General features: G+C 34.5%; 1 protein-coding gene across 1 annotated transcript in view; it reads left to right on the top strand.

The window, feature by feature from the left end:
- The window catches only part of CNTN1 (contactin 1), a 164,411-nt gene that overhangs the window by 51,468 nt on the left and 95,491 nt on the right, over positions 1–17,452 (top strand). The window contains exon 12 of the mRNA XM_007463263.1: positions 4,686–4,806. Coding sequence (XP_007463325.1) covers positions 4,686–4,806 — 121 coding nt within the window. The remainder of the gene's footprint in view (positions 1–4,685; positions 4,807–17,452) is intronic.

Below are 17,452 nucleotides of genomic sequence, written 5' to 3'. Positions count from 1 at the left end.
CCCCCCCCCCCCCCCCACTTAGGTGAATTCTATTTAGTATGATATGTAGAATTGGCCAACTACAAAGTCAGGCAGAGCCCTCAAGACCATCTTCAGTTCTGAAACCAGCTGCAAGTTCCAGGAGTTGCCAAAACCAGCCTCAGTTTCCTTGTGCTAGAGGGAACTCACAGAATTCCCTGAAAGTTATTATGCTCATGGTTACAATTTATTACCTGAATAGCATGCATATTAAAATCAACGAAGGGAAGAAATGCATAGGGAAGAGTTCAGGAGACGTTCCAAAGATAGAACTTCCATTGTTCTCTCCCCATGGAGTCAGGATGCATTACTCTACCAGCTTTGGTCTGTGGCAGTAGGCACAGAGTATTGTCAACCAAGGATGTTTTCCTGAGCTTTGATATCTAGAGATTTAACCAGGGCTTAATCATGTAGGCATTGATTGATTGATTGATTGCCCAAATGGTTAATCTCAATATCTAGGTTGATTGATAACACATGACCCAAAGCCCCTACCCTAAGCCACAATGTTAGTCTTTTTGGCATGGTCAGCCCCTACTCTAAAACTATACAGGTGTGGCTAACTGCCACCTTAAATCACATGGTTAGAACTATTCAATATGACCCAAGATGCCCAGGCAAAGAAAGAATACTACATGTTACCTTCCAGAAGCTGATGGAAAGGGCAGATCTCTCTGTAAATTTGTGATTTGTATTACAAATTTTGAATTTCTAAAGGCCTAATTCTTTACAACAAATATGGGTGGTTGAAAAACTTAGAGGTGTCCATTTTCTTATATGTCAACTGCATTCTTTTCTCTATAAATTTACACATTATTCCTAAAACGTTTATATTTACTCATGAAATTGTTTACAAATAATTTGAAATATATTATTAATTGATAGCTGATCTCAGGTATATGGATAACAATAGTTGTTCTCAATTCAGCTATTTTATCTTAGAATATTATCATTATCTTACCTGAAAAATCATATGAAATTACTAAAAGAATTCAATAAAAAACATTTTCGATAATAGGTATTTTAATTCATTTATGCAATATTTATTTGTTGAATTCCTCCTGTATGTCAGATATCACAATACATAATTTGTATGTAATAATAAATAAGACGTAGTCCTTTCCTCAAAGAATTACAGTCTAGTAGAAGAAATGAACAACTAAATAATTAGAATAGAAAGGGATAGTTAAAATGAAAATATGCAAGGGGCAACCCCCTAACCAGGACTTTGGATTCTAGAGAAGAAAGGGGCATCTAAACCATGACTTGAAGTTAACCAAGTGATAGACGTGGGAGATGGGAGAATCCAGGCAATGCAAGTGATATGTACAAAGGTCTGCAGGAAAGACAACACATGGTAAAATGAAAGTTTCTGGGGCACAAGAAGTGGGAAAAGAGGTAACAAGAGTGTGTACTTCATCCTGACATCAAAATGTCTCATTATGTGCTTACAAAATCCTGCCATTGTGATGGGCTATATGAACTTGCTATCCTAACTCTGCTTGTACCTGAAAAGAAGTAAACATGTATTATCTTAAGAGCAGATGCCAGAAGTCTTAATAAGCATTGTGAAAAATTCACTCAAATACTGTGTATCTGGTGTTATTATATCCCTGGGACTGTGCTGGTCTTAGGGATACAGCACATACAGCTGTACACATGTAACACAGGGATACAATGCTGAAGAAAGCAGGCATGTTTTCCCCTCTCATAAAACTTACAGTCCTTCAGGGAAACCAACTTTAATCATATAATTGCAAAAATATTTTATAGTAAATGAAATATATAATATCACATTAAGTAAAATGTGCTATGGGAAAATGTAACAACAGAAAATAGAAAGACTTGCTTAAGGAAATGATTTGAACTGATATTGGTGGGGGAGGGTAAATGTTATGTAGATGAAGGTGGTAAGAGGGTGGGGTGTGAAGAGATCAAATTCCAGGAAAGGAAACACCTTGGAGAACCAGAGATAGGAGATAACAAGATACATTTAAGGTCTTAAAAAGGGAATGTTCTTCTGGACAGCAGAGTGTAAGTGAAATGGTGGCACTAGTTGAGCTGGAATATTGGACAGAATTTAGAGAATGGAGCCAAGTTGACTATCATAACACTTAACAGCTTTTATTCCAAGAAGTGGAACATTTTTAAAGGTTTTAGTTTGTTTTTATAGAAAGGGATGATTTGATCATAATTTGCATTTTTTAAAGGTCACCCTGAGTGCTAAGTAGAGAAAAGAATAGATGGGACAGGGGTGAGGGTCATGACCAAATAGGACATAGTAGTTCAGTGAGAGATGTTGGTAGCTTGGACAAGGACAGAGGAAGTGTTGAAGAAAAGGAAAGGATAAATTCAATAATTTATGATGGAATTATAAGGAAGTTGAAGAAGATGAGAGGTTAAGAATTTTCTCAAACTTTCTGGAAAATGTGCTGTCACAGATGACTAGAAAAGTTAGGTGTTTGGGGAAGGAATGTCAAATGCTATTAGAAGTCAAGTAAAATGAGTTGAAGAGTTGGGAACCAGATTAAAATGGACTGAGGGGTAAGAGGTAAAGAAACGGCAAAAGCTAAAAACAAAGTAAGTGTTTGAGGAAGAAGTATTGTCAGAATCCAAGCAACCATCCAATAATTAAGCAGCTTAACATGAGGAAAGAAGAATAGTTGTTTGTTTCCAAGGGAAAGAAGAGAAGAGCAGAGAGAGGTAAGATATGGGAGTGGGAGTGACTGCCAACAAGATGATAGGGAACAGAGGGAGGTGAAGGTCACTGAGAAATCCTTAGTAAAAGTATGACCAACAGGACTTTTAAAAATAGAAATATACAGTGGATGATAATTGCCCTACTTTGTGGGATACAACCAATTCCATGACCTTTAACTCTTTAGTACACCTACTTTACTAGGGAATAGTTCGTGCTAGTAGGTTTCATGGCAAAATAAAGAAAAGGTTGGTCTGGAGCTCCTTGGTCAAGAGAACAGAAGGAAAGAATTCCCCTACCTTAGGAATTTGAAGAAATCTTGGAAACTGGATTTTTACCCAATGTTAGACCTCAAGAGACAGGAAGATCCCAACTAACATTAAATTGTATGACCTCTAGTTTCATTTTTACAGAGATTTTAATTACTGAAACCAAGGAACAAGGTGTGTGGCCACTGACCAGTTCTTTATATGGAGATAGTAGTATTCTATTACAACCAACTGAATCAATCTGCTCAGATGATAACTAGCTATTATTTTTAATTAATCTTATTAATCAAGCAAGGATTACAACCCAAATATTTTCCAAGACCGGCAGGGAATTTAATATGTGAAGGGGCCACCAGCAGAACCAATGGTGAAGCAGAGCATTTATTCCACATATAGTCATTAAATAATTAAAATTTGCAGGTCTCTCATATAACGGAAACAATACCTTCATCTACTACATGAAATATTAACCTAATCATTAGTTTTTCATCCTTTGATCTGGATATCTGGATATCTATAATTGCAATAGTAAATCAATATTTCTGTTTCTCAGGAAAACCAAATGTCTATTTAAAAATCGAGTTTTCCAAACTTTTCTCTTAAGAGAGTATTTTGGAGATAATGAGCATGGACTATTTTATGCTCCTCCAACCAAGCAAACCGCGTGACCATAGTTAAATTACTTGGCTACTCTAAGTCTCACTTTTATCTTTAGTAAAATGGACAAAATAGGACCTATCTCATAGGACTGTTTTCAGAATAGAATCCCAGGATCTGTATAGAGGACGCATTCTATAAATATTAGCTATTTTTAGAAATTGCGTTGGGATGGTGCCTTATCATTCACAAGCAAAATTCCCTCAAGCCTCCTTAAAAAAAAATGTATGTTAAACACTATTCTAAGCACTGGGAATAGAGCAGTGAACAAGACAAAAATCCTTGCCCACAAGGAGGTTATATTTGGCCAAAACAGAACATGTTAGTAGAATTGTCCATTTTGACACTTTTATTTGACACATTCTGCACACTTTTATTATCTTTGTAAAATGAACTGTGGCACGTCTTGAAATTAGTTGTTTAGATTGGTTTTACATAACCAAATTAATAATTCTCCCTAGCCCTACAGCATTTATGTATCTTCATGGATATTGAGCATCAAGATTTTTGGACCTTCACATTTCTTTTTAAAAGACATCAATGGGGCCTCCCTGGTGGCGCAGTGGTTGAGAGTCCGCCTGCCGATGCAGGGGATACGGGTTCGTGCCCCGGTACGGGAGGATCCCACATGCCGTGGAGCGGCTGGGCCCGTGAGCCATGGGCGCTGAGCTTGCGCGTCCGACAACGAGAAAGGCCACGACAGTGAGAGGCCCACATATCGCAAAAAAAAAAAAAAAAAAAAAAAAAAAAAAGACATCAATGAAATAGTTTCATCCTGTGTTTTCTCTCAAAATACTCTCTGATTATATAAATAATAGAATACTAAAGATATTAAAGCTAAAAAGGACCTTAGGTAATTCACTCTATTTTTCACTTGAGATACCAAAGCCCAGAGTTTAAGTAACCTTAGAACACACAGACAGTTAGCACATCTTGAACAGGTGTTCATTTTGTTAGGGGAAAATATACCTCTCATGTCCTAAATACCATTTAATTGGTGAAAAAAGTGTACTGATTTGAATGACTGCTGTTTTTGCCAACAGCTGGATTCCAATGGGGAGCTGCTCATCCGAAATGCCCAGCTAAAACACGCTGGGAGGTACACGTGCACCGCTCAGACAATTGTGGACAATTCTTCAGCCTCAGCTGACCTTGTTGTGCGAGGTAAGAGTTTCAACATTTTGGAATCACAAAACCAAAGCTATATGACTTACATAAATATGAATAATCTTCTGGTAACTCTGGTACGAATTCTTATATATTTAGAGTCTCGATCCTTGAGAACAGTTCTTCACCCATGCCTAAGACTGATTTATGCCAGCCAAGTAGTAAACAGAACTGATTTTGTTTGTTTTACTAACTACATATTTTTTAGCAACGTACACCACATACCTCCTACTAAATGTCTGTGCTTTAAACTTAGTGCTTACCAGTAGTTCTCAGTTCCTGCTAATACTTTTCATGTGTTGAGTAGAGTTTTGTTTCCTTTTTTATTTTTTATGGAAAAAAATATACTGGTGCTGTTTATTATAACCTCGAGTGTTATACACTTACCAGTATCATCTTAGAATAAAAAATGATTTGTACATGTATCGTGTTTCTATTTGTTGCTGATTTTCAGACTGGTGCTTTTGTTCTTATAAATGATTGAGAATGTGCTTGGGTACATGCTTATTGAAAATACAACACCTTTGCCACTGGCCTCTGCTATATAGCTGTGAGGCCAGCTCAGAATATGCCTTACTTTATTTAAAATCATTCATCAGCTCTTTACTCCCTGCCTACAGAATGAAGACCATTCCTTTTAGTTAAGTGCCCAAGAAGTTCCATGAGGTGTGGTGACCTCGGCCTGTTTAGCTTTAATCTCTCACCATTCATCCTGACCAACTAGTCCACAGAAATACCCTAGGATTTCTACCTCTGTTCCTTGGTTCACAGCATTCCTTCTACATGCTGTTTTCATTGATTGTTGCCCAAATCTTATCCATCCTTCAAGACTTGGCTCAAGAAGTAACAAATTCATGAGTCATTTTTATGATGTCCCAAATATGAGCCCTCTCCTCTAAACTCTCATAACAATTACTACTTACTCTAATGTGTTTTATAGCAATCTGTACATATGAGTTACCTTCTCTACTAAGTTGTGAAATTCACATATGCATTTTTATTAATATTTAGTGAGTTGCAGAATTCTATCTCATAGTTTCATTGTTCTCTTTTTCCCTCTGTCTCAGTGACATGTTAAATTTTGTTTTATTTTCACATTTTACCTACTAGAAATATTTATTGACCATTATTTATTGCACTTTTTGTTTTCAGTCAGCTTTTGCACAATCAGATAAACAATTAGTAAATGAGATGATATTCATGGTTTGTCTTAATGCCCATTCTGGATTAATTGAAAATTAATAAAACTCCAAGGCTACAAAATGCTAAATTAAAGGAAGTTCATTTAGGGTCAGTATTTCCATTAGGAATATTTTGTTATCTGGGACATCTACTGTCTGTGAGAGTTATCAGGGAGAGGGACTATTCACTGTTCTTTCTAGTCAGACCACTAGCTGTTAAGCCACTTCCAGCAATACTCTATGCTTGTATTTAATTGAAATTATTTGCATATTAAAAGATTATCATTAGTGTTACAATAGGGGTTTATGTTACAATGCCTGTGCATCAGTGTCTTCATATAATTACATTGCAGCAAACTCCCAGTATTCACAGGGAAGATGAAGTTTTACAGATGTAGTCAAAGAATATTAATAATCTTATCCACTCATACTTAGGTAATTAATAATCATCATACTCTGTATTTTTTACAGAAAAACCAATATAAAAAAGGTATAGCAGGTATTATGTGAAAATATAAAGTTTTTTTTTTTTTTCCTAAAGCCCTTTAGTCATAGGAAATATAACTTAAAGCAAAGAAATCTGGCAAGTGCACTTAGTAGAAATATGAAATAGCATTTTAAGTCCCTGCACTATAGCAGGACGTTGAAAAAACTATACAGGTAGATAAAAAGTATTGCTTAACACTGATAAAAGTCTGAAAGTTGTAATCATTTTCCAAACGTTATTTCTAATAATATAAAAGGTATTCATTTTATATCAAGAGAAATTTGCAATTCAAATAGTCAAATACATTTCTGCATAGCTTGTGTCAAAAAATGTATATGAAGTAGACCTTCAAATATGATTTGTATATTTAAATCATGGAATATAAAAATGTTTTCTTTATTTCTTATAATAAAATGACATAGTATGCCTAACGTAATATTATTGGTCCATTTATCCACTTAATTATGTTCTTTCATTTAGTCTAGGAAATCATAACCTGGAGTCCATGGACAGATTTCAAGGGGTCCATGGATCTCCTGAAATTGAACTGAATTGGGTTTAGAATGGAGGCAGTGAATTAGTTAAATATGAGTGCTTCTGTAACATTGCATCTGATTTCATGGAGCTTTTTACCCAGAGAAAACTCACTCCCCCACTTATCTGTATAATGTTTGGTAGAACAGAGAAACAAGGAAGACAATAGCAATTGTTGTCAACTAGAAACAACTTATAGAAAGCTGGCCCAATAATCAAATATAAGCCATTGTCTTTTTGTAGTAGTCATAAGTGTTTACTTGTAAAAACCTATAGTACATCAATTTATTTACCTACTAATTGAGTCCATAGGTGCTCAAGGAAAAGAGACCATAAAATTGACATACATTGCCTATTTCTCCAGTTATGCAAACAATTTCAAGTCATGAGGTAGTACTGGCCATGTAATTTTCACTTTTGATGTCCAAAACTGCCTTTTATACTAGTTCTATCCTTTCAGTTTGGAAATATTTCTCCTAGTGTTTCTATAGTATAGACATTATTTTTGTAAAAGTAACCTTTATTTAAACAAAGTTGCCCTGGAAGCCTAATATATAGAATTCAAACTGCACTGATTGAAAGAAGTGAAAACTGTTTTTTATGGCAAAATGTTCATTCACTGTTCTAAAAACTCCACTGCTCTAAAAGCACCAAAGATTTTAGATAAATCAATAAACATTCTTCATCACAGCCCTGACAAAAGTAAAGGATTACACTCTCTGAAATAGTGAGCATTCAACATAATCCCTTTAGGATTCTAACAAATTTAGATAAATCAAATATGGAACTATGCAAAAAATGACAAGCCATAACAACAGAGAGTCAGGAAGGGTTAAAAACAAAACAATATAGCTAGAGTCTAGAGTACATCAAATACTCTCATCCACAGAATAAGAATAAAAATAGTCATGCCTAAATATTTAGATAAATAAGAGAGGAAATCGTAAAAATGAAATGGAAATAAAATACTATAAAATGAGGCAGTTGTGGGGGGAAAAGGAAGAACTATAAAAAATCATTGAAAATAAAAAAATCAATGGATGGGTTAAACAACAATTAGAGACCAATTAGGAAAAAATTAGGGACCTGAATAACAGATATGAGGAAATCATCATATTTCACCACAGAAAAACAAAGACTAATTATGAAAAAAAAAGATTATGACATTAATGACACAATGAGAAAGTAATGCTAGTCCCATTGGATTACCAGAAGTAATATTAGAGAAAGTAAGAAAGAATAATTTTCAAAAACATAATGACTATAGATTTGGGAAGATTAGTGACAGTTATGATTTCTCATTTTCAAGGGTCACAATGAAACACAAGAAAATTAATAAAAATAAATAAAACTGCAGAACATTCAAGACAAATAGATTATAAGAGCAGCAAGAGTAAAACATATTTTTTGCAAAGACATAAAAATTCTGATGGCCAACTACTCAGCAGCAGTAATAAAAGTCACAAGGTAATTGGGGGATCCAGACTTCAAGGTGACCCTCAGTAATCCCTGCTTTCTGATAAACCAGCCCCTGTGTAATCCCTCTAACACTTAGTGTTGGTGTATGTGCCAGCAGAAGTGACAGCACTGAACATTGTCATAAATCACATTGCTGCTTCTGCCTTTGTTTTTGGAATTCTCATTTTGGAGGAAGCCAGCTGCCATGTCATGGAGATATTTCAGCAATCTTGTAGAGAAGCCCACATGAAGAGGAAATGAGACCTCCTATTAATAAACAACACCAAATTCCCAGTCATTTGAGTGAGTCATCTAGAGAGCAGATCTTCCAGTCAAGCTTTCAGATGACTGTAGCCTTGGCCAACAGTTTGATTATAACTTTCATGGCAGACCCTGATCAAGAACTATTCAGCTAAAAAAAAAAAAAAGAACTATTCAGCTAAGCCACTCAAGAATTCTTAATCCACAGAAACTGTAAGAGATAACTGTTTATATGTATAGCTGATTCACTTTGTTATAAAGCAGAAACGAACATACAATTGTAAAGCAATTATACTCCAATAAAGATGTTAAAAAAAAAAAAGAGATAACTGTTTACTATTGTTTTAAGCCACGCAGGCCTGGGGTAATTTGTTATGCAGCAGTAGATAACTAATACAACCATGGAATGTGCTGAAAGAAAAATAACTCTCCACCAAGAAGTATATATACAGACAAGCTATCATTTCATAATGAGGAAAAACAGTTATATTTAGACCAACAGAAACAGAGTTTATTTCCCAAGAGACTCTTATGTCTAAAGGAATATTTAATGGGTAAATTTCAAGAAGAAGGAAAATAATGCCAGAGTAAAGTTCTGAGACATCAAATAGCATGATGAACAAAGAAAACAGTAAACATATCCAAATCTAAGCAAACAGAGCTAAACTAGACTTCAGAATATGCTGTGGTCTGGGTTTGAGAACTGGCAAGAATAAGTTGCACACTGATCAAGTTGATAGTTGCTTTTACTTCAAGTTTCTATTAAAACAACAAATCTGACATATGTATGTATGTATGTATATGAATATGTGTGCATATTTTATATGGTCAAATATAGAGAATGCATGAAAATGATAATTACGAAATATAGGGGAGTGGTTACCCTTGGGTTGGAGATAGGAAAGGAGGTGAGTGTGGTTAAGGACGGAGGGGACCCACAAAAGGCTACATCTGAATAATGTTTTATTTCTTAACCTGAATGGTGAGTTTTTAGGTGGTCATTTCTTATTTTATACAGCTTTACCTAAATGTTAAATATTTCTCAATATATTTAATTTAATTAAACAGGGTGACCTGCTATCCCCTCCTTCCTCTCCACCAACCTTCTCAGCAAAGATTCATGAAAAATCTTTGTGTAACCTCTGGGCACAGGTGCCAGACTTGGCTGTACATCAGATTTACTACTACAATTAATTTTAAATACACAATTCTAAGCCCCTCTTGGAAGTTTCTAAATTAATAGCTCTGGGATGGGTTTAGCAAAGCTAGATTAAAGATTGGCCTGGTGAACCATGGTGCATCAACACTGGACACAGAAATTGACCCATACACATATGCTCAACTGATTTTTAACAAAATGAAAATTAATTCAGTGGAGGAAGATTAGCCTTTGCAATAAATGGTGTTAGAACAAATGAGGATTCATAGTTCAAAAAAAAAAAAAAAAGGACCTTGATCTAAAACTCAGACCTTATACATAATTAACTTGAAATGGATCATGGACTTATTTGTAAATTTTAAACTATGAAACTTTTAGAAAAAAAAAGTATAGGTGAAAATCTTCAGCTCTCAGGGCTAGATGAAGAGTTCTTAGACTTGACACCAAAAGCATAATGCATAAAATGAAAAAGTGATAAACTGAACTTCATCAAAATTAAAAACTTTTGCTTTGTGAAAGTCCCTGTGAAGATGATGAAAAGACAAGCAACAGACTGGGAGAAAATATTTGCAAACCACATATCCAAGACTTGTTTCTATGTAAAACATATAAATAACTCTCAAAACTCAAAATTAAAATAACTTAATATGAAAAAAGATAAAAGACGTGAACAGACATTTCATCGAAGATGATATACAAATGGTAGATAAACACATAAAAGATGTTCAATGTCATTAACCATTAGGGAAATGCACATTTAAAGCCATAGTGATATATCACTACATACCTATAAGAATGGCTAAAATGAAAAAGAAATAGTGATGCAAAACAACAGTCACTCACTCACACATTGCTGGTGAAAATGTAGAATTGTACAGCCACCCTGGAAAAGAGTATGGCTATTTCTAAACATGTGCTTACTACAGGACCCAGTAGTTGCACTCTTGGACATTTATCTCAAAGACATTAAAACTTATGTCCACATAAAATATGTATACACAAATGTTCATAGCTGTTTTACTCATGATAGCCCAACACTGGAAACAAATGCCCTTAAACAGGTGAGTGGTTAAAACAAACTGGTATATTAATACCATGGACTATTACTTAGCAATAAGAGAAGAATGATCTATTGATGTGTGCAATTTGGATATATCTCAAGGGAATTAATGCTGAGTGAAAGAAAGCCAACCTCAAAAAGTTACATACTGTATGATTCCATTTATTTAGCATTCCTGAAATGACAAAATTATAGAGATGGAGAGTAGATTAATGGTGGCTTAGGGAGGCTAGAGGAAGGGGAGCAGCTGTAGCCATGAAAGGGTACAACAGGGGATCCTCTGATGAAATTGCTCTGTATTTTAACTGTGGTCATGGTCCCAGAAGTCTACGCATGTGATGAAACTAAAAGTTTCTTAGAACTAAACAAACACATAAACACACAAATGAATGAATGTAAAACTAGCAAAATCTGTACTATAAGGTTGATGGATTATGTCGATGTCAATTTTCTGGTTCTGTTATTGTATTTAGTTATACAGAAAGTTATGGTGAGTAAATGAGTGAAGGATATGCAGGACCTTCCTGTATTAATTTTCACAGCTGCATGTGAATTTATAATTATCTCCAAAAAAAAGTTTAAGAAAAAAATCACTGGACATAAAATACACCGAAAATATAAAGAAAGTATGTACATATGGGCTCTTTTTTCAAAAATAGTATAATATTACTAGAAGGCAAAGAGTATGGAACACCCAGAGGTAATGTTTGAACAAGTGGTGGCCACCAAACTGCCTTCTAAGGAAGTGGATCCAGGCCTGGGAAGGACCTAGTGGGGTTGCAGCTTTGGGACCAGGGTTGAATTACTGAAGGCAGTAGAAGAGAGTGTGTGTTCTATTTCTTTCCCCAGAACCCTCCTTCACTCCTTTTTCCCTATGCATTTCTGTCTCCCCTTTAAATAAATACTGGATATATTTTTAAAGAGTGTCATTACGGAGGGCATCAAATTACAGCATTCCAGAGTGACCAAGTGTTTAAACGTGGCCTGGGCTGGCAAATCTGTATTTTTAATAATGCCCCATGATGCTTGTGATGAAGTGATCTTTAAATGGTTTTTGGAAATTATTGTTCTAGGGAATTCTTGGAAAATAGTTTGAAAGTCCTATTATTTTGTTTATGGAATGGGTAAATTACATTAGAAATGTGTTTCAAAAAGATGGTAAGGTCCCCTTTTCCTCCAGTTCATCCTGTTCAAACCAAATAGAAGTCAATCAACAGACAATTGAAAAACTGTTATGAATATTTGGCTAGAAGTCAGGGAAGGGACCTCTGATGTAAGGACAGGAGTGGCATGGAAACGGAGGAAGGCAGTTCAGGTGGTGAGAAAAAGAGTTAATTCTTTTTTCCCTTACCCTCATATCATTTTAGCATAGCTACACTTAAGCCCTAAGTCACAGCAAATAAGATAGCTTCAAAAACTCTAAAGTTAATCAAGAACCACTTAATCTATGTATCAACAGTAAGTAAAAAAAAACAAAAACAAAATATGATGAAATATTTCCCAGCTAGAGCACTGATATAGAAATGAAGATTACTTTACAAGAGATTGTAATGCCATTTCTTGGTATTATGGCATTTCAAGTAATTTATAGAAGATTTTACTAATTTTTTTTTCTATCAGAGCATATATTGACATCAATTTAAATTATTATTGTACTAGTGAAAGAGGTAATTTCGGAACAAAACCTTAAAACAGAAGCGCGTATAATATAGCCAAAGGGATTTAGAACTCAAACAGCTACAAATTGCTTAATATCTAGAAGACCTTTACAGTTTAAAACTATTTTTAGTTAAAAAAAAAAAAAGAACCAGCTATTAGACTTCAAATGTTTTTAAGCTTCTTATATAAAAATCCAAATCAAGAGGATCGATACAAATTTCCTTTTTGTTGTGGTTATTGTAATAAAGGTTGTATTTAATAGGTCCCACAAAAGTGTATTTTGGGTTGTTTCATCAAGTAAGTTTTGGTGCACATCAACAGCCCTGTATGAATGTTTTTAGCAAAAGATGTTTCTGGAGGACTTAGTGCTTTTCAGTTAAAAAAAAGTGTCATTTAAAAGGAAAGGTGTTTCAGGATTTATCTGACAGCACTTGTGGGAACATTTATGTAGCTTGCCAAATCTAAATTCTCTTTTATGAGTGCACTTTTGGACAACATTCAAAAATGGACCCTAAAATTAGGCCACAAAAGCAAGAAATGAGGCTTTGACGTCTGTTTTTTTTACTACTTTCCATGGCATTTCTGCTGTATTATAAATATCCTTGGCAATGCTACCGACCATTCGGAGGAACTTCCTGACACCTGGCTGAACATAATGCTTGTCACTAAAATTGCCAAAACAGAAAATGCAATCATGATTATACTTTTCACATCTGCCCCCTCTTTTGCATCTTATATACCATATTAAATAAAATTTCTTAATACAAGGCTGAGATTTAAAAACAAACAAAAGAAAAAGACTTTCACTCTCTGAAACTTTTAGTCTGATTCTCAACACTAACATGTGCTATGTGAAATTTGGAAACATTTAGGAAAAAGTGTAACTAAAGGTCCAGTGGATAATACAAAACTGTGTAAATCATTGCATCCCCAAATTAAGTTTGTATTGTTTATATTTTTATATTAAAAGCTTATATTCATAGTTTTATGTAGATTTTCATTTAGATTAGAATATTGTGTGTGTGTATGTGTGAATGTATGAATGCCAAAATGTGTGTGTGTGTGTATTTCTAATGCCAAAATACAGAATGGAAATGGATATGTTAGATGTCATCTTTATTTTATGTAATCCCCTGAAGTTTTTATTACTTGGCCTAATGACATGGTTACCAGATTCTTTCTTAAGGAGGTCATTTTGGTTGATGACTAACCCACTTTTAAATCCTGTGTTGGCTAAGTTAAGGTAATGTAGCCAAATAAATAACCTGCTGGAAGCTGTCAATATACTTTTTAGTCTGAATAATACTGCTGTATTTTAAACAATCATAATGGTTGGCCAATGGTCTTTTCTACAGAAAATGCTCTTGAGTATCTGTTACTCCCCCAGATGTTCTATGTTAGCAGAGTTCATATCCAGAGCACACCTCTCTTCGCTATCCAGGCAAACAATTTTGAACCATTTACTTGGAGATGTTGTTCCAGATTAATTAGTACTCTTTCTTAAAAAATATGAAGTAAACATTTTCTTTGTCTCAGATAAAAGTGTTCTAGTGGTCCTATTATTGGAAAATCATGTACCAGTTACATCTTTTTTCCTTCCAACTTCTTCAGAGTAGCTACATGAAATATCTGCATTTATGTTAAAATTGGAATATACAATTTTAAATCTAGAATTAATCCTGGAGGTCATCTAGAAAATTTCCATCCCTTTATACTACAAATTTTAGACTTCAAGAGAAAGAGACTTGTCTTGTATTACCCATCTATTTTGTAACAATCATTTTGGAACCTAGGCTTCTTCCAGACAGTAAGAATAAATAAAATCTATAGTTAATTTCTAAAACTTCTGTAGTTAGTGCTTTAAAATTTTAATACTTTTATACTCTAAAACTTTCAATAGTTAATTTGGTATAGTAACCAAATGATTACCAAGTCTGTTCTAGAATTGCTGCTACTAAATGGTGAAAGTTACTGACTGCAGTTCTGCTCTTCTTGTTTTCCCATCCATTGTCCAGCACATGCTAATAAATAGTAGTTGGGTTTTTAAAACATTGTGGGAAAAATAAAGCCAAAGACATTTATTTTAAAAGGTTAAATTATCACCTGTTGGATTATTTAGCATTCTATTTGTATGGCTAACTCAGGGACGCTGGCTATTTTTGAAAGCAAAAAAACGGTGAGTCTGCCATCATGCTAAAAGTTAGTGGAACTCTTGGTGCTAAATCAGGGCTTAGATTTCTGTGGTATCTGGCATAAATATTTACCCAGTGCTCAAGAATTCCTATATTCAAGTTATTATTAATAACCAAATGTGGATTTATGTTCAAAATTATTATTTAAGCATGGCATGCCTAAACTAATTCAAAAGGACTTTTAAATTAATTAATTTAATCACTATAAAATTAGGAAGAACAGATTAAAAAGTTGCACGTGGTGTGCGCACAAAGCCAGACAGATGCACGAGTACACACACAGCTTACCACTTCCACCTGCCTCACACACACATGCATATGTGAAGACATCCGGAAAAGAGATTCACTTATACAGGCAGAAAGATGTGTCCAGATCATCAGTCAAATCAAAGAGAATAGTTGAGGTAGTTTTTCAAGTATTTGGGTCAGAAAAACACACATTTACCTCAGATACTTGGATAATTGCCTCTGCTTTCCACTTGCTTTGGCCAAGAAAGTTTGCCACAGAGACAGACTAAAGATTCCATCTCGTCAGTCCTTGCAGGACTGAGACAGGAAAATGGCCCTCATTGCCCACATTGGCTGGAACAACGACTGACAGGGCGCCATTTGGAGGCATCCTGACCCCACTTGGCACTAAACCACAGCCATACATCTATTAATAGTGAAGCCTGCCCAGAAATTAAGCTTTCTCATTTCCATTGAGAATCAACAAATTCAAAAGCTGCTAAGGGCCAGTTCTCCATAACTGTTGTAAGCTAAAGCTGAAATAATGAGCTGAAAGGTGTATCTGTTTATAATAAATACAGAATTTACAAGGTAGCCTGATTGTTTCAAAGCTAGAACTTACACATAGTTCTATTTGATAAAAGCTCTAGTAAAAGTAGCAGCTTTCCCAATTACTACTAAAGTTATGAAGTACATCAATAATTTGGAACTGTATTTTTCAAAGTCAGTTCAATGTAAATTGACATAAATTCAAGGAAGTGTTCAAATATATCAACAAAGTATGTAGTTCATTCAGAATGAGTCATGATATTTTAAGCTTTAAGATGAATCTTGAAAGTGATTTAGTTTATCCCTTCATTTTACAAATTCAAAAATTGAAATATAACTATGTGAGGGTTATAAACAGGTAGATGACACTGTGAAGGATGCACTGATATAAATTTAGATTACTTTTCTTTTTCCTCACTGGAGTACAGTGAGAGAAGTTTCCTTGTAAGATTTCTTCTCTTCTTCAATTAATTGCTCCTGACTCTCTTTGTCTTATAATCAAACTGGTCAGCTTTTGGCAAACTGGAATTTATTCTTTGCTACACAGTCAGCCTGTATCCATGATTCCCTTAAGAAATAATCAGCAAACTTGCTTCTCCTCACTCTGATTCCAGGAGAGAAAGCAGGAAAGATTTACAGAACTTAATAGTCTGCCAGGCTTTTAGACACTCCACTTCACTGGCCCATCATGGGCTTTATACATCAGTGTCTACTTACCAGACAGTAATGTCAAATTATGCTGACAATTACATCAAATTACAAGCAGTACAGATAACCAGTGATATCCAAATGTCTTTATGGACATGAATAAATGGCAATTAGTTCATATTTAAAAAAAAAAATTTAAATTATGCTGGCAAAATATGTTTCCAACTCTAATCTTTATCCTGTGGAAAGACATATATTATGAAAATAAAATTAAAAAATAAAGATATGTAATTATATAAGTTAATGTATAATATATGACATAACTATATAGTATATTTTATAACAAAATACAAATTACATAGCATATATTTATTATATTATGTTAGGATACATAATATTTATTAAAGCCTTATTTTTTTTAATTTATTTTATTTTATTTATTTTTTGGCTGTGTTGGGTCTTTGTTGCTGTGCATGGGCTTTCTCTAGTTGCGATGAGCAGGGTCTACTCTTCGCGTGGTGCTCAGGCTTCCCATTGCGGTGGCTTCTCTTGTTGCAGAGCATGGGCTCTAGGCACACGGGCTTCAGTAGTTGTTGCATGCGGGCTCAGTAGTTGCAGCTCGTGGGCTCTAGAGTGCAGGCTCAGTAGTTGTGGCACATAGACTTAGTTGCTCTGCAGCATGTGGGATCCTCCCAGACCAGGGATCCAACCTGTGTCCCCTGCACTTGTGGGCAGATTCTTATCCACTGTGCCACCAGAGAAGTCCCTAAAGGCTAATTTTAACAGCACTATTTTAAGAGATGGATACAATCATTATCCCCATTTTACAAGTAAGGAATTTGAGTACCAGCGAGGCTAAGTTACTTGCCCAAGATCATTTAGCTACTAAGTAAAAGGACAAGATTTGAATATAAGCAGTCTGGTTTCACATATAACACCCAGTTCATTGCTATAAAATAATATAATCAAATACTAATTCAGATATATTTAATGAGATAAAATAATCAATGTGGAAAAATTAAAATGTAGGCCTTTTTCTTTTTTGGTAAGAAATGTTTATTCTATAGAAAAGTTACTGATGCAGATTTTGCAATTTTATTTTTGCCCATAATATATTTATGACTGGTCTAATAAAAAGGGAAAGCTATAATAATTAAAAATTTTTTTCATGTAGTCAATGTCATACAATTATAATTACAACAGCAAAAACAATAATAAATCATAGTA

This window comes from Lipotes vexillifer, unplaced genomic scaffold (assembly GCF_000442215.2).
Source record: "Lipotes vexillifer unplaced genomic scaffold, Lipotes_vexillifer_v1.1 scaffold1021, whole genome shotgun sequence".
In the NCBI taxonomy this organism is placed as follows: domain Eukaryota; kingdom Metazoa; phylum Chordata; class Mammalia; order Artiodactyla; family Lipotidae; genus Lipotes; species Lipotes vexillifer.
The sequence above is the reverse complement of the archived record's forward strand: the minus strand, read 5'-3'. Positions and strand labels throughout refer to the sequence as shown.